The following is a 20,176-nucleotide window of genomic DNA, read 5'->3' as shown; positions in this document are numbered from 1 at the left end:
CGCATTCTGGAGGGATACCCATTCATTTCCATCTGATGGGGGCAGGTGTTTGCTTTGTCAAATGGATAGCCTATGTATAACATTTCTGCAAGTTACATGCTATACGGAAGATGATATGGCCAGCCTAGAGGTGAGTGGTGAAGCTGTATGGTCTTGGTTGAGATGCCAGTCAGGAATACAATGTAGAGAATCGAGGACAGAGTTATGAACATCAGAGAATATATTTTAAGTAGAAATATTTAACTCAGCATAGATGTGTAAAGTATCAAATTATATCTAATGCATACATTTAAGTGTTAGTTTTAGACAGTCCTTCTCCACCATTTTTTTCTAACTGGAAAACTTCAAATTATCTTCAGCCTCTCCCCCCCCCCCCCAAAGCTAATGTATTTAAACATCAGTTTTTTTTAGATCTTTAAAAAACACACATAACAACTTTAAATCGTTTCTTTGTGTCTCACTATCACCTAGTTTAGATTCTCGTGTTCTGTGATGAGCTGTCCATTTTCTACTAGTATTTACTATAGTGTTTAGATGCTTGTTGTATAGGGAGATGGAAACCAACAAACATCCTTACTCTTGGAGCTTACATTCTATGGGAATGTTTGAATACAACACAATCCCCTAATTGAATATTTCTGCCTCAGATCTCAGATCTGTCACTCTTCTGATACATCTTGCACATTGTCTCTACTTAACTTTTCTGTTCAGAAACTTAGTCTAATTTTCAAGGCATCTATAGTTTGCTTTATATTCTTTTTCTAATCTCATCTTTTCCTAGCATTCTTCACCTACCTAAGGAACAGTGCTTTTTTACGCTTGTTTCTATTCATGCCCCTTTGGTATGATCTCTTTGCCGTTTGATGTTATCCTTAGCCCAAGAAACTCAGCCCATATCCCTCTTTTGACCAAATTACTTATGCTCCTGGAAGCATTATCCAATATAATAAAAGGCTAATATGCAAATCGACAGAACAGCGGAACGACCGGTCGCTATGACATGCACTGACCACCAGGGGGCAGAAGTTCAACTCAAGAGCTTCCCCCTGGTGGTCAGTGCGCTCCCACAGGGGGAGCACTGCTCAGCCAGAAGCTGGGCTCACGGCTGATGAGCACAGCGGCGGTGGTAGGAGCCTCTAAGTGCTAAGCCAACAGGCGGACATCCCCCGAGGGGTCTCAGACTGCAAGAGGGTGCAGGCCAGGCTGAGGGACCCCCCCCCCTCCCCAGTGCACGAATGTTGTGCACTGGGTCTCTAGTAGTTAATAACAGAAGTGGTGACTTGTTGCCCTTCTACTTTAGTAAGAGACAGACGTTATTTCTATATTTTATTTAAGTAGGGTGTTTATATATAATCTTTTCAGCCTCACTGTCGGGCAGGTGAAAGTAGAGGGCCTTGTTTTATATATGAACACCTTTCAACTATGAGCATAGTTGAGAACCAGGAAAAATAGTGTTTTTGAGCATCTGAAAAGATGCAACAAAGCATCCAAGTTTAGATATTGAACTTCTCAGATAGTCATTCCCCCATATTGCTTAGGATCTGAAAGCTTTAAAACTCTAAAATTTTTTGTTTTAATTATTAACACATAATTATTGTAAGAAGTGAGAAAAGAGTGCAGAAGCATATACAGAGACAACAGATTTCTCAACCCTCCTCAGAAGTAATTTCTGTGCACCAGATTCTTAAAGTTATAGTACTTTAGTCCAAATATAGAGGTATTTATTAACCTCTTCCCAGTGTTATTGTGTTGTTGTTTTTTTGGACACAAATGGTCATACACTGTACTTACTGTCCTGTATCCTGCCTCTTACTCATCATTTATCTGAAGATGTTCCTTATCAGCACTTAGAGCTTTATTTTATTCTTTTTAACAATTGCTTTAAGTTTCTTAGGAAAGGCTTATAGTAAAATAAAACAGAAGTTGGAAGTTGTTAAATATTAGAAATACTATATGAGCATAAAATGGTTGATTCTTTAAATTTAAAAACAGATTTTTCCCAGAGATTCTTTTTCCCTCTAGAAGCAATCAGAATCATGCCTACCCTCAACCCCTTAGAAGTCCTAACAGTATTACCATATGTTAATTTGATGTTCAAAATGAAAACTTCTAATTATCTAGGAAGATATTTACTGTTTAAAACATAGGGTGAATATGCAACATCATTTAGCAAAATTCTTGTCTAAAATGTAGAAACCTGGAGAAGCAATGCTGGGTATTGGGATGAACACATGTTTTGACATCAGACCAACTTGGTCTTGAAATCCCCACTTTGACACTTAATATAAGACATTGGCCAAGTGACTTAACTTTCTTAGCTTCAATTTCCTTACTGGTGAGATGAGAATAATAATTCCTATCTCATAGGACCTGTGAAGAGCAAATGAAAAAATATTTTCTGCTTTCCCCAAACCTGGCACACAACAGGTGCTCAGTAAACGTGAAGTGATATCCCTAGACTCTATGCCTATCCAGAATGATTAACTTCCTCAGAGATCTGGATGCTTAGATCCTACTGTAGCTTTTATAAAATGTATCACCCTGCCTTATTTATACCAAGCACTCCAGACTTATGCACTGATTTATTTTATTCTGTAACTCTTAAGTGTCTGGTTTGGTTTTCTTCAAACTCCTCACCAAAAGCCTGAAATCTCTAGAAAGAAGTACAAAGAACCATACATGACCATATGTACCATGTGGCAATTCCGAACTTAGCCAGATTCAGAATCTCAAGGAGTGCTGTGCTTTTCAGTGGGGTAGGGGAGCTCTGACTTGTAGCATTTGCTGATTGTTGTGGTCTAACTGTTCCCACTGTGGCTGATTTCTAGTTAACAATGTCAACAGGTTAACATTAAACGTTTGAAAGTTTAATAGTCTGTTCTCACAAGTCAATGGAGTGGCTCTCATACACTACTTGATTTTCAGTCCTCCAGACCTCTGTGATATAAAAGCAGTTTAGGAATCCCTGGTCTCAAAAGCTCACTTTTTGACTTTGCCTCATTTTCCCACTTTCCCTATTTGTATAGTAAAGCAATATGAGTAGATCCATTTTCTTAACTTTTTTGGTATCTATAATAAAAAAAAAGTGTAATATGCTAATTAGACTGGACAGCCGAACGACCTTTTGGACGTCATTCCGGACATCCTTCCAGACAAAGCTGTGGCAACAGGGGCCGAGGCAGAGGCTGTTAGGGGTGATCAGGCAGGCAGGTGAGCAGTTAGGGGTGGTCAGGCAGGCAGGCAGAGTGGTTATGGGCAATCAGGCAGGCAGTCGAGCGGTTAGGGGTGATGAGGCAGGCAGGCGAGTGGTTAAGAGCCAGAGTTCCTGGATTGAGAGAGGGATGTCCGACTGCGGTTTAGGCCCGATCCCAGGGATCTGTGGGATCGGGCCTAAACTGGCAGTTGGACATCCCCTGAGGGGTCCCGGATTGTGGGAGGGTGTAGGCCAGGCTGAGGAACCCCTCCCCCTGCATGCATTTTGTGCACCGGGCCTCTATTAGTCTTAATAATTATGACTCAAGCTAAGAGGTCAAGGGGCCCAGGCTTTGTGTTTCTTATCCTGTATGTTCAGTATGAATTTATTTTTAAAAAGGTCTCCACTGGTTTGAGAACCACCATTACTGAAAAAGCTGTCACAAAGCCCATGTCTGTAATTGTACTAGAAACCCTGATATGGTGGTGACGGGTCATGGCTTTACTCATTGTGTATCTATATCTGTCACCAACAATACACGGGTGTGGCAAAAGTAGGTTTACAGTTGTGAGTACACAAAACACTAAATTTATTGTATTATTATAATTTATTATTTTCCATATGAACAATTGTAAACCTACTTTTGCCCCATCCGGTATCAGGTTTAGGAAAATGTGAGAGGGAACATAATGCATTTCAGTGTTATTTCTTGTAAGAGGTAGACATAATAGGGAACATTTTTGGTACTTGACATTTTATTTAAATGTGACTTTTCATTTATGTGTGAATGAATTCTCTCTATATATGTATGCCAGGTGAATAAGGAGTGACTTATAGCCAAGGGCTGTGAACTCAAATGGCTATAGTGGGCAGGCAAGTAATGGAATTGAGGGAAACAGGTGGGGATTTTACAAAGGGGAGTAGGGGAGACTGTTCCCATTGCGGAGTGCATGCTAGGACCAGTAGCTTGTGTTCACGGCAGCAGAGTGTTGTCATGAAGGAGCAGCTTTCTGTTGCCATATCTTTAGTTCCCTGACATGTCACCTTTTGCTTCACCCCCTTGTCCCCAGCAGCTGGAAATCCATAGTTCAATTAAAAATTTCTTGACTTTTTTTTTTACATGTTGGCCATGGATTAAGCACACCTGCACACTCGTACAAATTTGACCTGAGGGCCAAACTTGGTTGGTGGGTTTATAGTTTGCATAGTCTCTTTACACATAAATACATGTGCAGCAAATAATATTTATTAAAGGCTTCTGTGATAGGCATTATCTAAATCTTTTGCGCTAATCAAAATATTTAATATTCACAACAATTTGGCAAGCTAGTATTATTTCTTCTTTATAGTTAAGGAATCTTGGCATTTGGGGGGGCTAAGTAACTTGCTGAGGTCACATGATTAGTAAAAGTTTCCCCAGGTATTCAAACCCAAGTAATCGACTGCAGAACTTTGGCACTTAACCACTGGGCAAAACTGACTCCATGGATGTCTCCACATGTTGCTATAAGCACACACACAAAACACAAGTAACTGAATGTAAAGGGTGGGTTGAGATTGTCGTCAAATATTAGCTCATTTGTGTGCAATGATACGGTTTGCATGTGTACTTGATGGGATAAAGCACTGGAATACTATCTTCTTTCACACTTTATAAGATTTTTCTGATAAAGCTCAGCAAGGCCAGTGTAAATATTTCACAGGGGGTTTATATTTCACTTTGTCACAAACTAGACATCTTGAGTGGTAGGGCCAACATTGTCTCTATTCAAGGGCAAAAGTTCCCTCCCTTCTCGTTGCCATATTTCAACCCCACCCATGGAAATGCTCCAAGTCCTGAGTGATGATCACTTCCTCTGGGCAAGGGTATGAAGAATAAAAGTAAATCTAGCAGGAGGAGTAAATCCCCAAAGACAGAGATAAGTACTTGAGGTCAGAGACTGCATCTTTTATAGTTTGCCTACATACCAAACTCATTAATATGAATAATCATCTTAGCTGTAGTGGTTGTAGTAGCAAAAGTAATACAAGAAACTAGTCCTGTCTTACATTGTTTTTTCCATCAACTCTTTCATTATTTCTAGGATTTGGAGAGATCTCTTTGAGAAAGTGATGTGAAATCCGGTCCTCCCATGTGTCTCCTTCATTTCCACTTCTTTTTCCTACCACATGAAATATATTTCAACCTTAAAAACTCCAGCCTCTATAGGGCTAAAACTGTAAGACTCGAGGAATACAAAATCAGTGCAAAATCGATACAGTGATCTGTTTCAGTTTTTCCCTTGGGAGATTTTGGAACACCATTAGACACCCTCTTTAGGGTTTATTCACTCGGTGTAGGATGAGAGAGACAAAAAGAGCCAGTCCCTGTGGCAGTGTTCTTCTCAACACTCCAAGCCCATCATGTGAATAGAAAGAACCCCAAACCTTCGTTTTCAGAATTGTCTCTCAGCCCCTGGCTCCTGGAGAAAGCCAGTGTGGTTCAGATGTGGGATGGGAAGAGTGGTTTGCATTGGCATTGGCCTTGCGGGTGCTTTGGGGCTGGAACACACTCAGCTGTGGGTTCCAGATGCTTGCTCTCCAGCATTAATGTGGCCAACATGTGAAACCATGGCACCCACAATACGACACAAAGGCCCACGCCTCTGATAGTTTGGGAAATAACTCCCAGCTGGAGAAATTCCTTCTTGAAGGGGTAGAAGACATTCTTGAACAGAAGTGGGGTTTTTTGTTTTGTTTTGTGTTTTGCTTGTTTTGTTTTTCCTTTAGATTGATGGAACCAGGAAAGAGATGCTCGATGATGTTGGGCTAGGTACCAGGGACTGATCGATCACAGGGTGTCTACAGTCTTGGGACCTTTAACTTAAAATAGAAAAAAAAAAGCTACACTAAACCTTAGATTCACAAATGCTCGGTTCCATGCTGTGCATGTAGCAGAAAGTTTGTACACTCAAGCCATCGTATACTTTCTTCGGGGATGTCAGGTACAAACCATTACTGGTGGTTGTCATCAGGATTCAGGGTGTGTTCAAAATGTTTCCACCAATTTTTATTTCCCTCAGCTGTCTCCAAGGTTGGCAGGGCCAGAGAAATCTATATAGAAGAGAAAGGAAATGAGCATGGGGTTGGGCGGTGCTTTCTTTATAAATTTAATAACCAAGACTCTTTTTAGGACCCAGAAATGCGTGCCCCCTCTCACACATAAGGCCTGTGCTTCCTTCTCACAGCGTACTTGAGAAGCTGGGCTATTTTGCTCCCCCATTCAGTTAGTGCTCTAGTTTTCTCATTCAGGTACAATTTCCAGTGAAATAGTAGCTTATAAGTATCCCAAAGTTAGTTTATTGACTCTTATTGCACTTCTGAGCACCTAATAAATAATTTATTAGTCTGATGGATATGTGGCTACCTAACTATGGGGCATGAAATATGCACTGTTTTTCTAATACACTGTAGGGAGACCTGTTTATAAAGTATTTAGTATTGGTTTTATAATGCACCGTTGACAACAGGAGACCACGAAGCTCAAAGATCAATCTCATTTTGGCCCACAGTATTAATGCGGCTTTATAAAGCTCCATGACAGGTCACTTAGACAGCGGTCCTCGCGAAGGGACTCGGTTAGGAAGAGAGCCTGCAGTGGCTGCCAGCGCAGCGGAGGAACGTCTTTGTCCAAGTCCCTGAGGTGACTGTTTGGCGGTTGCTGATGTTGGCCAGGTGATGGAACTCATCATTTCCCTGAGTTCTCCAGAGGGTTTCTGGACCGAGAGTACCCAGTTCTGCTAATGCAGGCTTCACTAATTGTACCGAGAGTCAGTGTGACTTTGGACCACAATTGCAGTCTGGGAGACATGAATCAGGAAGGAAGGAGCGGGACTTCGCTCTCCTCAGCTTCCTCTATGTTTGTTAATGAAGTGACTTCTTCCATATCCCCCACTCCTTCATTCAAAACACATATGTGACGTAGCATAACGTTTTTTTTTTGACTTTTGTTTGCTTGGGGAATTTCATTAGCTAGGAATAAATTTATAGACATTTAAAAAACACACCACATAGTAATGTTTAAAACACCTAGAATTGGGGGACATCTAAGTAAAGATTAAATAATTTCATCCAAAAATCAATTATCAGTGTTTTAATTTGTTTATAAGAACTCTATGCTATAGGAATGCCTTATAATGGCAATTATTTACAAGGGACTATTGCCTAGTATGGTATATGTTTTGGAGCAAGGCATTTTTCAACTTTACATTAGGGACTTCTTGCTGTTCTAAGTGTTCTAGTTCCCAAAGTGAGCTGCACTTTCTTGAACCCAGTCTGTTTGCTTATAATTGCTCTTGCTTTTTTTGGAACCAAGGTTGAGTTCTTTCTGCTCTTTGCCATGTCTTACTCATTTCTTATTATTCAGAGTTTCATTTTACCCTCTCCAATTGGACCAAACCCTTTCTACTCTCAAGTAGTCCTTGGTTTTATCCTGCCTTTGTTACTCTTAGTAAGTGACCTCATCTTTTCTGAGATGATCATTTCTTTTGTGTAGCTATCATTTATTGACCGTTTACTGTGTGTTAAGTACTCAGGCCCTGGCTTACCAAAGTTGGATAAAACTGTTCCTTTCAACAAGTGTGCAGTTTAGTGGGAGGAATGAGCAGCAAATTGGCTTTCTGCATGAGCACTCTCAATATGTATATCTCTTACCTTCCGTTTCTGGGAAAACAGTGTTGTTGTTTTTTCCTTTCAGGGGTACCCTTTTCATCTGTGCTCTTGATCACATTCTCTCCTAGCACCCTTTTATATCATTTTCCCCTCTGGCTTAGATTTTTCAATATCTTTTTCTTTGCCGGCTTCACCTCTTTTGCCTATGGATAGATATTTTTTATCTCCCCGCCCCCCCCCCCCCATAGTGTGAAGCAAATCATCAACACAACAACACAACTTTTCCTAGGCCTTGCTAACCTCAGACCACCCCCCTCTTACTTCACTTATTTGTTTTGCCGAATTTGTCCAAAGAATGTTTTATCTTTTCTGCCTCCTTGTCTTTATAATTTGCTTACCTAACTCCTTTAGAATCTGGATTCTACAACTCCTATAGCTATCAGTCCATTAAGATATTTCTCTTAGGACACAAAATATAGTTATAAAATATTGCAGCCAGAAATATATTTGAGGTATGGCATAAGGGGCACCCATTTGCCCAAGCTTAAGAACTCACAGTGCACACCTATATCTGAAGTCCTGGGCTCCCGTCCCAATTGTACTGTAGCCGCTGCCATCCCCTCTACCCAGTACCTATCCCATTCAAGCATTATTCTGCTGAGTATTTATCATTCTCATGCACTTTGTTTTGCTCTTACTTTTTGCTGCTACTTACTACTGTATGTGGTTTTACTCTACTACATGTAGCATTGTGTTTTAGAACATTTAGAACTCTGACCATCCTAGCTCTGTAAACTCTGACTTCTCTTCAGACTTTCTGTCTCCTGTCCCCCCGTAACTGTGGGTATCCCCCTAGAGGCTGCCCTTGGCCACCTTCTTTTACCTCTTATGTCGCTTCTCTGCAGACGGGTCCCAGGTCGGATAACTCCGGTGTCCGTCTGTTTTCTGAACATGTCTGTTTGCCTAGTCACTGACATGATCTGCAGTTTTCTCAAACTGAGCTCACTGTGCAGCCCCCAAAACTAGCTCGTCTCCATTGCTGTTGACAGTGCTCCCGTTCCCCGGAGCTCAGAACAACGGGCTTTGGTGTCGTCCTTGACTCTTCTCCTTTATTACTGCATCTCATGTGCCAGGCTTGTCCCCTGGTTTTATCTCCGCATTGTAGTTTGCTCTCTCCCCAGCCCTGTTGCCTGCAGCCATTTACCCAGATTACTGTAAAGGCTTCCTAATGGGTGTCTGTGCTTCTGTCTTTCCACACTTCAGTCTGTCTGTTGCCAGATGAATCTTAGAGTGCAGTAACGATCATCCCAATGGCCGCTGTTCAGAAGCTTTCAGCAGTTTTGATTGGGGCTGGATAACAGGATAAATAGCACCTCTTAAGAGTGGAATCTAGGGCTGTTCCTATTATAATAGTTCCCGTTGACCAGTCCATCCCTTTCATTCATCATTGCTCCGCACAGGTCCTACCTCATGTTCTAAGGGCCTAACAGTGATGGCGAACCTTTGGAGCTTGGCGTGTTAGCATTTTGAAAAACCCTAACTTAACTCTGGTGCCGTGTCACATATAGAAATTTTTTGATATTTGCAACCATAGTAAAACAAAGACTGATATTCTTGATATTTATTTTATATGTTTAAATGCCATTTAACAAAGAAAAATCAACCAAAAAAATGAGTTCGCGTGTCACCTCTGACACACGTGTCATAGGTTCGCCATCACTGGCCTAGAATCTAGGCTAATTGGATCACTTCTCTAGGGGCATTACCAGTTCTGCAGTTCCAGTGCAAATGCTGCCACGACTTGAAACTTTCTGTTACCACACCAATTGGAAGGAATCTCCTTTTCCAAGTTGTATAGGGTTCTGCTGTTGCTTCTCTTACCACATTGTTTTACTAAGGTTGTTTTTGTACATGGCTCATCTCCTGTACTAGATTGTAAACTTCCTGTGAGCAGGGACTCTGTCTTAACTTTCCTGTTCCCCACATCTTCTTATACCTGGCAAGTAGGTCAAATATTCCCTAACAAGGGTGAAAAATGTTCATTAATTTTGAATGTTTTTCTTTATAATAAATAAAAGAAAAGGCAGCTAGAAACAGAACTAGCCAGGACAAACGTGTATTCCCTATCAATCAATTAGCAAATGATCCAATCGTTCCCACTTCGTTATTTCCTTTCTCCAGGCTTTGTCAGACTTAGAAGATCTAACTCTTAAAAAGGGTTTTGGTGGTCAGAGGAGTATATCTGCAATTGCTGGTTGTTGTTTTTTAAAATCTGTCTTGATATAGTCAGTACCTCTAAATAGTACTGACTGTAGGTTCGTTCACAGTCTCTCAGTAGGCATACTCATTGCCTACCCCAAAATACACCCCCCCCAAATTTTCACACTTCAGTCTATCAGAGAACAGGCTCAAAGGGCAAGACTGGCGAGCAGGTTCAGGATCCTGTGTTGTGGGGTTCTTTTCCATGTAAGCCTCTCCGAGATAGCCATGCACTTGCGCTGCCTAGCTAAGGTATGGCTCACCTAAGTATTTTCTCCCGCCCTTTTACTATTTTTCACATTCATCCTCATTCTGTGAAACTCAGTTATTTACTTGATTTCCCAATACTTCTTACATTTGAAAAGTTTGTTGCCAGCAAGCAGTACATGTAATGACAGTTATCTGAATGATTTTTGACAGTAATAAAGTATCTGCTGCCTTCTTCTATCCCTCCCATCATTTTTCCCACCCTCCATTACCTTTTCTTTTCCTTCCTTTTTCTTTTCGTTCTTAAATATAGTTTTAATTTATTATCACTGTTTTTAGTAGTATTACCATTAACCACTAGCAGTAGTCAACTTTTAGAATCAAAATATAACACGCATACAGACAAGTGCACAAATCGTAAGTGTATGCTGCTTGATGAATGACAAAGTGATCATTGCCAGAACCACCAAGTAGCAGGAGATGCAGAACATCACCTGCAACCAGGAGCTTTCCTTACGCCTCTTGCAGCCACTACTCCCCACTGAGGATCATTACTATTCAGACCTAAGCCACCTGTTAATTCTGTCCTCTTTTAACTTGGTGTTAATGAGTTTCTGCCATCTTCTGGGATCCTTAATTTTGGAAACACTCTCCAAGTTTATTCAAATTTGATTTGTTTCCAAAATTTTCCCCTAAAATATGGATGTACATAAAATAATCTCTGTGGTTTTCCAAAGATTTTGAAACCAAGTCACTGGTATTATTGCACTTTTTAAATTTGCTTTTTAGGTCTGTGAATTTCATATAAGGGGGTGCCATCAATAGAGTTGCCTCTTTTTTTGTCTGTGATAATTCCAAAAGCAGTGTTGGATTTTCTGAGTGTCTGTGAATCTCAATCTTTCTTCCTGACAGTAATTTAAACTATTATTATGACATTTTCACTGGAGCTGCAGGCTTCTTGGTCTGCAGACTTTAGAAGGAAGTGAATAAAGAAATTAATACTGTTTACAATCCTTGAAGCTCTTCATGGTCATACAAACCTAATTCCCCACGTATGCTCCACAGCATGTGTTTTGATACTCATTTAAGGAAACACATCACTGGTTCTTTTCCTCTAGAATCCTTTTCTCATAAGATACTTACTCTAGGTTATGGTAGAAGAAGCCATTGTCACCATTTGTACCTGAGAGAAGATGAGTAAAGTCAGTTTTCTGTTTTTAAACCAAAACAGCGTAGGTAGAATGTTTGATCTTGTGGAGGCTCCAGATTCATGCTGATCAATGCTTTTGCACCTGCTGATACTGATTCTAAGAATTCATCATTTTCCCAACATTGTATAAGCTACCTCAGCTACCACACCTTACCCAAATCTTTTTATTTTTAATAGTGTATCAAGCAATTGTGGCATTTGGATAGGTCCTGGATGCGTTTCTCTAAAACAGAGCCCTTGACTAGGCTATCAGCAGAGATGGTATCACAGTGGTGGTTCTAGTTGGCGCAGGGTGGTTTCCCCCTTTGCCATAGAAAGGTGAAGCTTGTAGGCAGTATTGGCTTGCAGGGATGTTCATGCTGTTGTTTCAGGTGGTTTAAACTTGTGTCCTATTCATACCTTATTTTAGGAGGCCTGTTTTCCTCCCTTAGTTTGAGGTCACAGAATGATGTTTTTAGCACACAAGCTTCCTCCCTCCGTGCAGGTAATCAGACATTTTTTAGACAACAGTTATTTTATTTTTAAAATCCTCACTTGATATATTTTCCATTGATTTTTAAAAATTTATTAAATTGCTTGGGATGACATTGGTCAACATGAATATACAGGTTTTAGGTGTGAATTTCTATGTTACCAGATCTGTAATTTTTCCTTTGATTTTTTTTAGAGAGAGTAGAAGGAAGGGAAGAGACAGAGATAGAGAAATATTGATAGTAGAGAGACACATTGATTAGTTGTTTCCTGGACACGCCCTGACTTGGGCCGGGGATCGAATGAACCTGCAATCCAGGTACAAGTCCTTGATCAGGAATCGAACCTGTGACTGTTGGGTGTGCAGGCCTTGAGATTTCTATATGCTGAAATGTCTCCAGCCCACTGCCAGAGTCATCTGGATAAGGTGTAGCGGTAAACATGAAATAACGTACAATTTTAACTCAGACGTTCATATAGGAGAGAGAGACCAGCAATCAGAGAGGACAACACAATTTCCCCCCTCCATTTGAATATGTCAAGATCTTTAACCTAATTTTGAATTAGTTAATCCAGGAGCTAGCTGTTAACCCAAATTTAAGTCACAAATTTTTGGAGAATAAGCAATAGAAAAGGTGTCACCCGAGAGAAAGATTTATAGAAGGATACTGGTCCATAGTTCACTTCATTTACACACAAACCAGCACCAGGTTAGATTCAGCGGTTGGCATACATGCATCATATTTTTAATCTGGATTAAGGGCGGCTACATTCAGGTTTGCCTAAATCATATAATAAATTGAAACACGAATGGAAATTGTTAACTAAGAAAAGTTTCCCAGTTTTCTTAAAATTTAAATACAGGGATCCAGCTAGTATAATCCAAAAGTTCTCTTCGTACTCATTAGACTTCACTGCTGTGGAACCCTTGTCTGTTGAAAGAGGGGCATTTCATACCTTACAAGGATATGAAATGTGATAATGGAAGGAAAGTAGGAGCCAGTGGAGAGTGCAAGGATTTAGGTATAAATAATAGGTGAATCCTAATTGTGAAGAGGAGCACCTTAATGTGTGGTGATGTGTTCATATCAGAACTCTTATCTTTCGAGCTGCTTTTAAATTTTCCTTCCTTTCTTTCCCCCAAAGCATGAAGGCACAGTACAGTTATGTATCATCTTTTTGAGTGTTTTTTTTGGGGGGGGTGAAGTTTTCACTGTCCTCCCATCAAATTACGCATGTGACTCAAGGGAAAACAGGCAGCTTAGATTATGATATAATTATTCACAAGGGGAAACCACAGTTGAAATTGTTAGTTTTCTTTTTTCTTTACTCTCTTCTTTACAGTGAGTCAAAAGCGTTCCTCCTTAACTTCACATAGAAAACACAACTTTGCACAATAAAATAGGGAGGGCAGGTTTCACAAGGGAGAAAGGCTGCTGTCAACTTTCCCCCCCTCAGGAATATGGAAATTTGGGAGGATTATCTGTTCAGAGGAGGTTTCCTTTATTAATTCTTTTTTCCTTTTTTCACTTAAGACATCTGTTAATATTACACAGCCCAACAGATGTTGCAAAGCAAGTCCCATACTTTGTTCTAAAAAAAAAAAAAAAGACATTTCCTCAATTGGTTCTCCCTACCTCTGTGACGGGGCCTAGCCTGCCATTTCTGCATAATTTGCATATATTAAGTTACATACCTTAATGCCATACACATTTGTAGCTTCAGCATTATTTTTATAGAGTAAAGTCTGATTTGATCATAAACTGTATGTTTGTTGCTTTAGAATGAAGAGTGGCTAAAACATTTTTTAAAAATCTCCTTTGAGAATGACAACCTAATTCCACACATAGGACTAGATAGCCAATTATTAAACACTTTTCTATAAGTGAATTACAAAAGCTTGAGTTGTTTTGCCATTAGGAAGTGCTGATTGTCATGCGATGTGGAGCGTCATTTTTATTTTGGCAAGAACAGGGACAGTTTTGTCTTGACAAGCCATTAGATGAATACCAGAGTGTGTCACATGGAAAACCACTGATCTTTAACCCAGCTCTGTACTTAACCAAGCCTTGAAAATGAATAGTGAATAAAAGAAGAGCAAAGGCCAGTTTACTGTCATTACAGATTACAGAATCTGCTAACAGCTGCTGAACTGAACCCGGGGAATTACAGGTATTGTTCTGTGGACCAGCAGAAATCCTGGAGATGCCTGTGAAACTGTGTATATGAGCTATACATTTATTTTACATTTACATGGTTGGAACATAGCTAGACAAGCATGAAAATCCTTGAGTACTTTCTTAGTGTACTAAATGCTTGCCTTTATCACCAAACCTTATATTTACAGATAACTATCTCAATGAGATTTCCCTACCCCCAGTTATGGAATTTATTTTTTAAAAGCAGTGTGTTTTTAAAGAAATTATTAGTAAGTATTAAGAAGAAAACAAAAAGTATGGAAGATCTCCCCCCTCCCAAAACAAATGTAAAACCACAAACATGCAGGCTAAACAGAATCCTTTGCTCATTTGTCCCTTCAGCTGTTAACTGGGCTGATAGTTGAAACCAACATGTGACTTTTTTTTTTTTTTTGAGGGGAACACCTAAACCCACCTCAATACCCAAATAATGAAAAGATCAGTAACATTTTAAACAGTCAGTTGTGGGAATTCTTGCTTACAGAGCTAACAAGAAAGAACCCACTGTCTTACTCTGCTGGTGGAATTGCATTGTGCCTCCCTACAGTCTTGTTATCCCACACACACTGAAATGCAAATTCTTTGCAACTAATTGGATCTCATTGATGGTACATGCACAGTATGTAGTTATATGCAAAAAGATTTTTAAAAAATTCTCTGTAATTACAACTTTTAATTATTATCCAAAACATCAGCATCTATAGTATAGGTTTAAAATACATATGTCTAACGGGTTTTTTTACAGATTACTCAACATGTGCTATGAAGTGCTTAGTAAGTATCAAAAGTAAGGGGGAGATGTTTATTTACAGCAATCAATAAGTTGGATTTTATTGAAGTTCTGTGAAAATACAGTTTAAATGTTGAACATCATAAACATCAGAAATCACTTTCAAAATGTTATCTTTTTCTTCAGTTCTCCAGTCTGTTTTTACATTGTAAACTGCATGGGAGTTTCTTACTCTGCATGAGTTTTGATGAGGTGGAGGTATTCCCATTCCCATATTGTCTTGAATATCGTGGGTGCCATTTAGACCTAGTTGGTGTACTTCTTAATTTCCATGGTACATCTCTCACTATCAGTCAACGTGGGAAAGCCAACACATAGCCTTTAGTATTTGCAATTCTTTAACCTGAAATACATAAAATCGGGGCAGAAAAAAGCAATTACTGTGAAAGTGATACCTGCCTCCACTGCTACCACCCCCAATTTTAAATAACTTTAACACAGATGATTCCATATAGTTGTTTCATACTCTGCAGACTATAGAGCCAATGGACAAACTCAAAAAATCATTGTTGTGCCTTGTAGATATATTTTGTTGTTTCTTATTGTAATAAAGCTTGCTGTCTTTGTAAACTAGTCTTACAGACTAGTTAAATTTTCCTTTAATCCAATACTTTTCGCAGTACAATATCATATGATATAGATTTGTTGTGAAAAAAATATTTTGAACATTAGAAAGCTATCTCTGTAATTTTGAGGCTTGTGCCTTGACAGTAATATGCAGGTACTAGTTACATGGCAGACCTGTTTCATTGAGAGCAACCCCAGACATTGATATCTGAAATAGCTCCGTTTGCCTGCGCTAGATAGCATTTTGTCAGAAGACTGCTGGCCCAGCAGACTAGATTTGGATGTATTAGCTAGTCAGCCTAATAACCCTGTACAGACTGTATTGATTTTTTAGGAGAGAGTTTATGAACTAAATAAACTTGGGGTTGGTGTCTTAATAAACTGCTTCTCTCAGTCTGTCACATTTAGTTACGGAGCTGTGCAGTTTAGGGGGAAAAAAGGCTAATTCTGTTACAGATTGTTCACAGCAGGGTCTCCAAATTAGCCCTTTGTTTTGTAATGCCACCTTGCTTGGGCTCGCTTTGAGCACATTTCTCAGTTTTGCCCTAATGAGTTGCAACACTGATAATGTGGCTGATGATCTTTCATTGATTTCACTATCACTTGCTTGTCTGGTAATTGATCCGTTGCTGAGCCTCTAGTTAATTATATCGGCTTTGACATGGCCCGGTCCACGGGGAATTTGAAGTCTTGCAGAATAACAGTTTTAATAAAAGAGTCTATTACTGCAGGTGCTTGCTGCTGCATGCCAGTTGATTTTTGTGTTGTGTCGTGTGTGTGGGGGGGGGGGGCGGGGGGGCGGTGGAGAAGAGAGGAGAGGGGTTGGGGGGAGGATAGCAAGGAAAGAAGAGGACTGCTGGACTGAAAGAAAGAGGGGGTGGGGGCTGGAAGAAGGGGAAGAGGGAGTTAAGGGGAGAGGAAGGGAGGAGGGGGGAACTAGAGAGAGCAAGAGGCAGGCGAGAGAGAACACGCAGGCAAAGCAATACAACAGCCTGAGAGGAGCGAGGAGGAAGCATGCTATTGACAGTGTCCTTAAGCCTCCCACAAATAACAGCCATTAGTGGGAAGGTCAGGAGCTGAGCAGGCAGCTTGACTGAGGCACTGAGTGCCACTTCAGAAATCAAGAGGCTAGCAAATTTTAGAGGGAGTTTAAGTGGGTAATAGCTAGCTGTAAAGGTACAGTCACTGTTGACAATTGACTCATAGGGTCTTTTCCTGCCCTCCCCCCTCAAGAATATTTTTATTGACCACAGGTGGACTTAATATATTTTAAGGCAACAATTCTTTGGGTTCTTGTTTGCTTCTTCTCAGATATTGAATTTGCTGCTTTTGAGACTTTTTTGTGCTTAATGGTGGTGAACCGGAGGGAAGTTTAACAGAAAAGCTTTCAGGAGATGTTGGTTCTAGAGGGGAAGGCACATTTGTGTCAACATAGTGTACGTTTTCTCATCTTTTCTCATTGTCCACTAATGACACAGAGCTGCCATTGAAGCTCTTTTCTGTTTCTTTTGTTGTTTCAGAGAGTAAGGTTTATTGTTATTCTTCAGTTTAAGAAGGAGCAAGGAGAGTGGTACATTTGTCCTCGATATTTGTAGGTGGTTGAAGATTAATGTTCCTTACATTTTAAGTTTAGGAAGGATGGCTTTTTCCTGCTGACTACTTTTATGAGATGACATGAATACAGCTTTCCATTTGGAAGTCACTGTTTATGTACAGTGCATTCTGTTCAGTTCTGCTTTTCCATAAATAGGGCACGATAAATACTATCTAATACATAGATGTTTTCTTTTAAAAACTAGTTTAATTAAGAATATGACATGCTATCGGAGGTTATATTTCATCAGGCAGGAAAATGTTATAGAATTCTCCATAGAGATGTTGAATGAAAAATGGAATTTTATAGTCATTACTTTTTGCCTGAAATGGGACAGGATTTTTTTTTCTTCATCTTTTTCTTTTTTTATGATTTGAAAGGATATTGTAGATGCTTCATCCAGGAACTTTCACAAAGGACTTTTCTCTACTTTTGAACTTTAAGAAAAGGTATACTTTTTTCCTTTGTCATTCAATTTCTTATTACTTAACATCCAATTTAGTAATTAATGAATGACCTGAGGTACTGGACATTAAGTAGTATACATGTATGTATTTTGCAAATGTTTACTGTGCATCTTCCATGTTAAAAAACTGCTAAGTTTATTTACTTCCTAGAGTGTAAAGTTATGTCCCTATGTATATTATTTTCTCTTGGAGTTGAATTGTGGTTATAAATAGCCCAGCACATACTATATGACTTTTAGGAGTTAACATTTTGACAACAATTGAGCCAATTTTACATTCTCTTACATCCAACTGTTTTTCTTTCTCCCAGTATAACTAGAAAAAAATAATGTTTAAGCATAGCAGTTTACAAATGTTAAAGCAAAGGCTGATGCCAGATACTGCATGTTATACCTGGAAGCATTGTTGGGGGAAATTCCCTGGGAAGGGCCCCAGCTTCTCCTCACCCCGTGCACGGTCGGTCTGAGATCGTGGTGCTGCTTGGAGCGTGCAGAAGTGTGTATCTCTCAGTGTGTCTGGAGAGGGGTTAGTGCAGGGTGTCATTTGGTGCCTGACAGTGGAACGGTGCAGTTGACTCTTAGCTCTGCTATCCAATGACATGCAGTGGCTGAGAGTTTGAAGCTGATGGTTGGGTCTCGAGTGCTGCCTGCACACCTGACAGGCAGCTGTTAAACTGAGCAAAGGCAAGCTCGGGGAGTCACAATCTATGCATAAATGATAGGGGTATCTGTGCAGAAGGTGCGAAAGAAGCTCGGACCCCCTCCCTCCCCCAAGTCTCCCCCTTCCCAAATGAAATGCACAGTTCAGCCAGCTTCTTAACTACACTACACTCCTGCTACTGGCTGCCAAGAGGCTCAAAAAATCCACCTTCACTTTTCAGTCAGAAGAGGCAGAAGTGGATGTGAGAGAAAGAGAGACACAGAGAGACAGAGAGCCAAAGAGGGCAAGAGACTTGACTTTAAGAGACTCCTGTACTGACAACTCCATGCAGTTCGGAACCAGAACGACTGCGGCTGAACCAGGGTTCATGGGGACATGGCAAAACGCTGATACTAACCTTTTATTCAGAATGTCCCAACAGGTAAGTTACTTTTTTTTTTTTTTTAAAGAAATCTTGAATTGTTATGTGCACTTTTGTTTCTGCTGTTTTTCTTTCTTAACATTTACAAAAAAATTGATCACTTCATACTTGGGCTCTATTTTGTCATAACTGTGTTACTGGAATGTGCAGGGTTACTTCATGGTTTCCCTAAGGGCTCCTTAAAAGAAAAAGGGGGAAAGGATACTGAAGTAAAAGAAAGCAAAGGCATTTGTTGCAAAGTTTCACAGTACAACCTGGGTCAAAAGAAGACAATTTCTTTGTTTTCTGTTAAAATTTTTTTCTAAAAGCCACCACCCGACAAATGTATCTTTCTATCTGTATTAATCACTTCATCAAAGTATCTGCTATCTCAGAGGAGGTTCTCCAGCCCAACAGTGACAAAATGTAGGGCCCCCTCCGTACAGCCCAGCTGACTTGCCGGGGCTGGAAGCAGCTGGACCTCCGACCTGAGGACAGGAGGCTATGCAGGGATCGCTGCCAGCGCCCAGGGTCGCTGGAGAAGGCGGCGTGCGTGGCGGGCTGTGCCGGCCGGTCCCAGCTCCTCTGCCCGCCGCCTGCTGCCCGCCCGCCTCCGCTAGCTCCTGCGCTCCCCGCCGGCTCCGGCTCCGGCTCCGGCTCCGTGCGCCCGCCCGCCCGCCCGCCGGCGCACTCACACTCCGGAGCAGCCTCGGCGTCCTCCCCAGAGCCTCTCCTCCGTCCGGCCGAGCTGGCGGCGGCTGGGTGTGCTGGCCCTGCCGGGAAAGCTAGGTGTTAGTGCGAGGCCAGCGGCTACTGATAATTAATCACCGAGCCGGCGGCTTGTACCATGCGCTCCGTGATACGCGCCCTGCGCGCTCGGCTCCTCTTGCACAATTGCTGGCTCTGCGGCTCCGAGGGGGAGCGAGGGTGAGAGGAAGCAAAGGGAAACAACCCAGAAACTTTCATCTTGGACTGTGCTCAAGCGAGGGAGGGAAGTTCCCTGGTGCCTCCCTCCCAGACACGTCTTGCTTTTCAAAAGCCTGCACCAAACCCTTTACACAAAGCCAGAGTTAGTGTGATATTATCATCCACGCAGCACGAAAGGATCACTGACAAATACTTGGATTTGAAGCAGATGACGGTTAAGAAATTGATATTGTTTCACTCATTTAAAAAAATATAACTGCTTTCTTTAAGAAGAAAAAAACCTGTTTTGTTTGTAAGAGTTCATGAGAATGAAATATTTTATTGAATTAATTTAGGTTTTTAAAAGTATTGATAGTGAAGGAAAGAGAACAATTTGCTAGGCTTATGAACAACCATAAGTTTATAAATCCATCTGCAGAAGATTGAGCACAGAGCCAGGGTTTTGTAGCAGATCGCTAGCGAACAGTTTGATCACAGAATTCTAGAAAGGATAAATGCATTTGAATAAGGTGTATTTTGACATATCCTGTAGAGGGACCCTGATTACTGCTGATACGGTAAGCTGGGGTTTAAATGCAATCAA

The 20,176-nt window shown here is 40.7% G+C and overlaps 1 protein-coding gene and 1 long non-coding RNA gene across 10 annotated transcripts in view; one reads left to right on the top strand and one right to left on the bottom strand.

Moving 5' to 3' along the window:
• BNC2 (basonuclin 2) overlaps positions 1-20,176 on the top strand; it is a 429,804-nt gene that overhangs the window by 113,978 nt on the left and 295,650 nt on the right. For 5 of the 7 annotated variants that reach the window (XM_036331210.1, XM_036331207.1, XM_036331211.1 and 2 more), the window contains exon 2: positions 18,487-18,687. The exons of the other annotated variants lie outside the window; for them this stretch is intronic. In XM_036331210.1, the coding sequence (XP_036187103.1) occupies positions 18,487-18,687 (201 nt within the window). The remainder of the gene's footprint in view (positions 1-18,486; positions 18,688-20,176) is intronic. 7 annotated transcript variants of the gene reach the window in all.
• LOC118667562 lies at positions 14,842-19,669 on the bottom strand. Of its 3 annotated transcripts, XR_004971321.1 has the most exons (5): positions 19,513-19,669; positions 19,362-19,439; positions 18,664-18,865; positions 18,000-18,121; positions 14,842-15,321 (listed from the first exon to the last, which is right to left on the bottom strand). It is a non-coding gene; the product is annotated as an uncharacterized LOC118667562 (long non-coding RNA). The 3 variants fall into 3 exon arrangements; XR_004971319.1 differs by having other exon boundaries at positions 19,362-19,667; XR_004971320.1 differs by lacking the exon at positions 18,000-18,121 and having other exon boundaries at positions 19,362-19,662.

Source organism: Myotis myotis, unplaced genomic scaffold, assembly GCF_014108235.1.
Source record: "Myotis myotis isolate mMyoMyo1 unplaced genomic scaffold, mMyoMyo1.p scaffold_m19_p_12, whole genome shotgun sequence".
Lineage (NCBI taxonomy): Eukaryota > Metazoa > Chordata > Mammalia > Chiroptera > Vespertilionidae > Myotis > Myotis myotis.
This window is presented reverse-complemented; position numbering and strand designations above follow the sequence as displayed.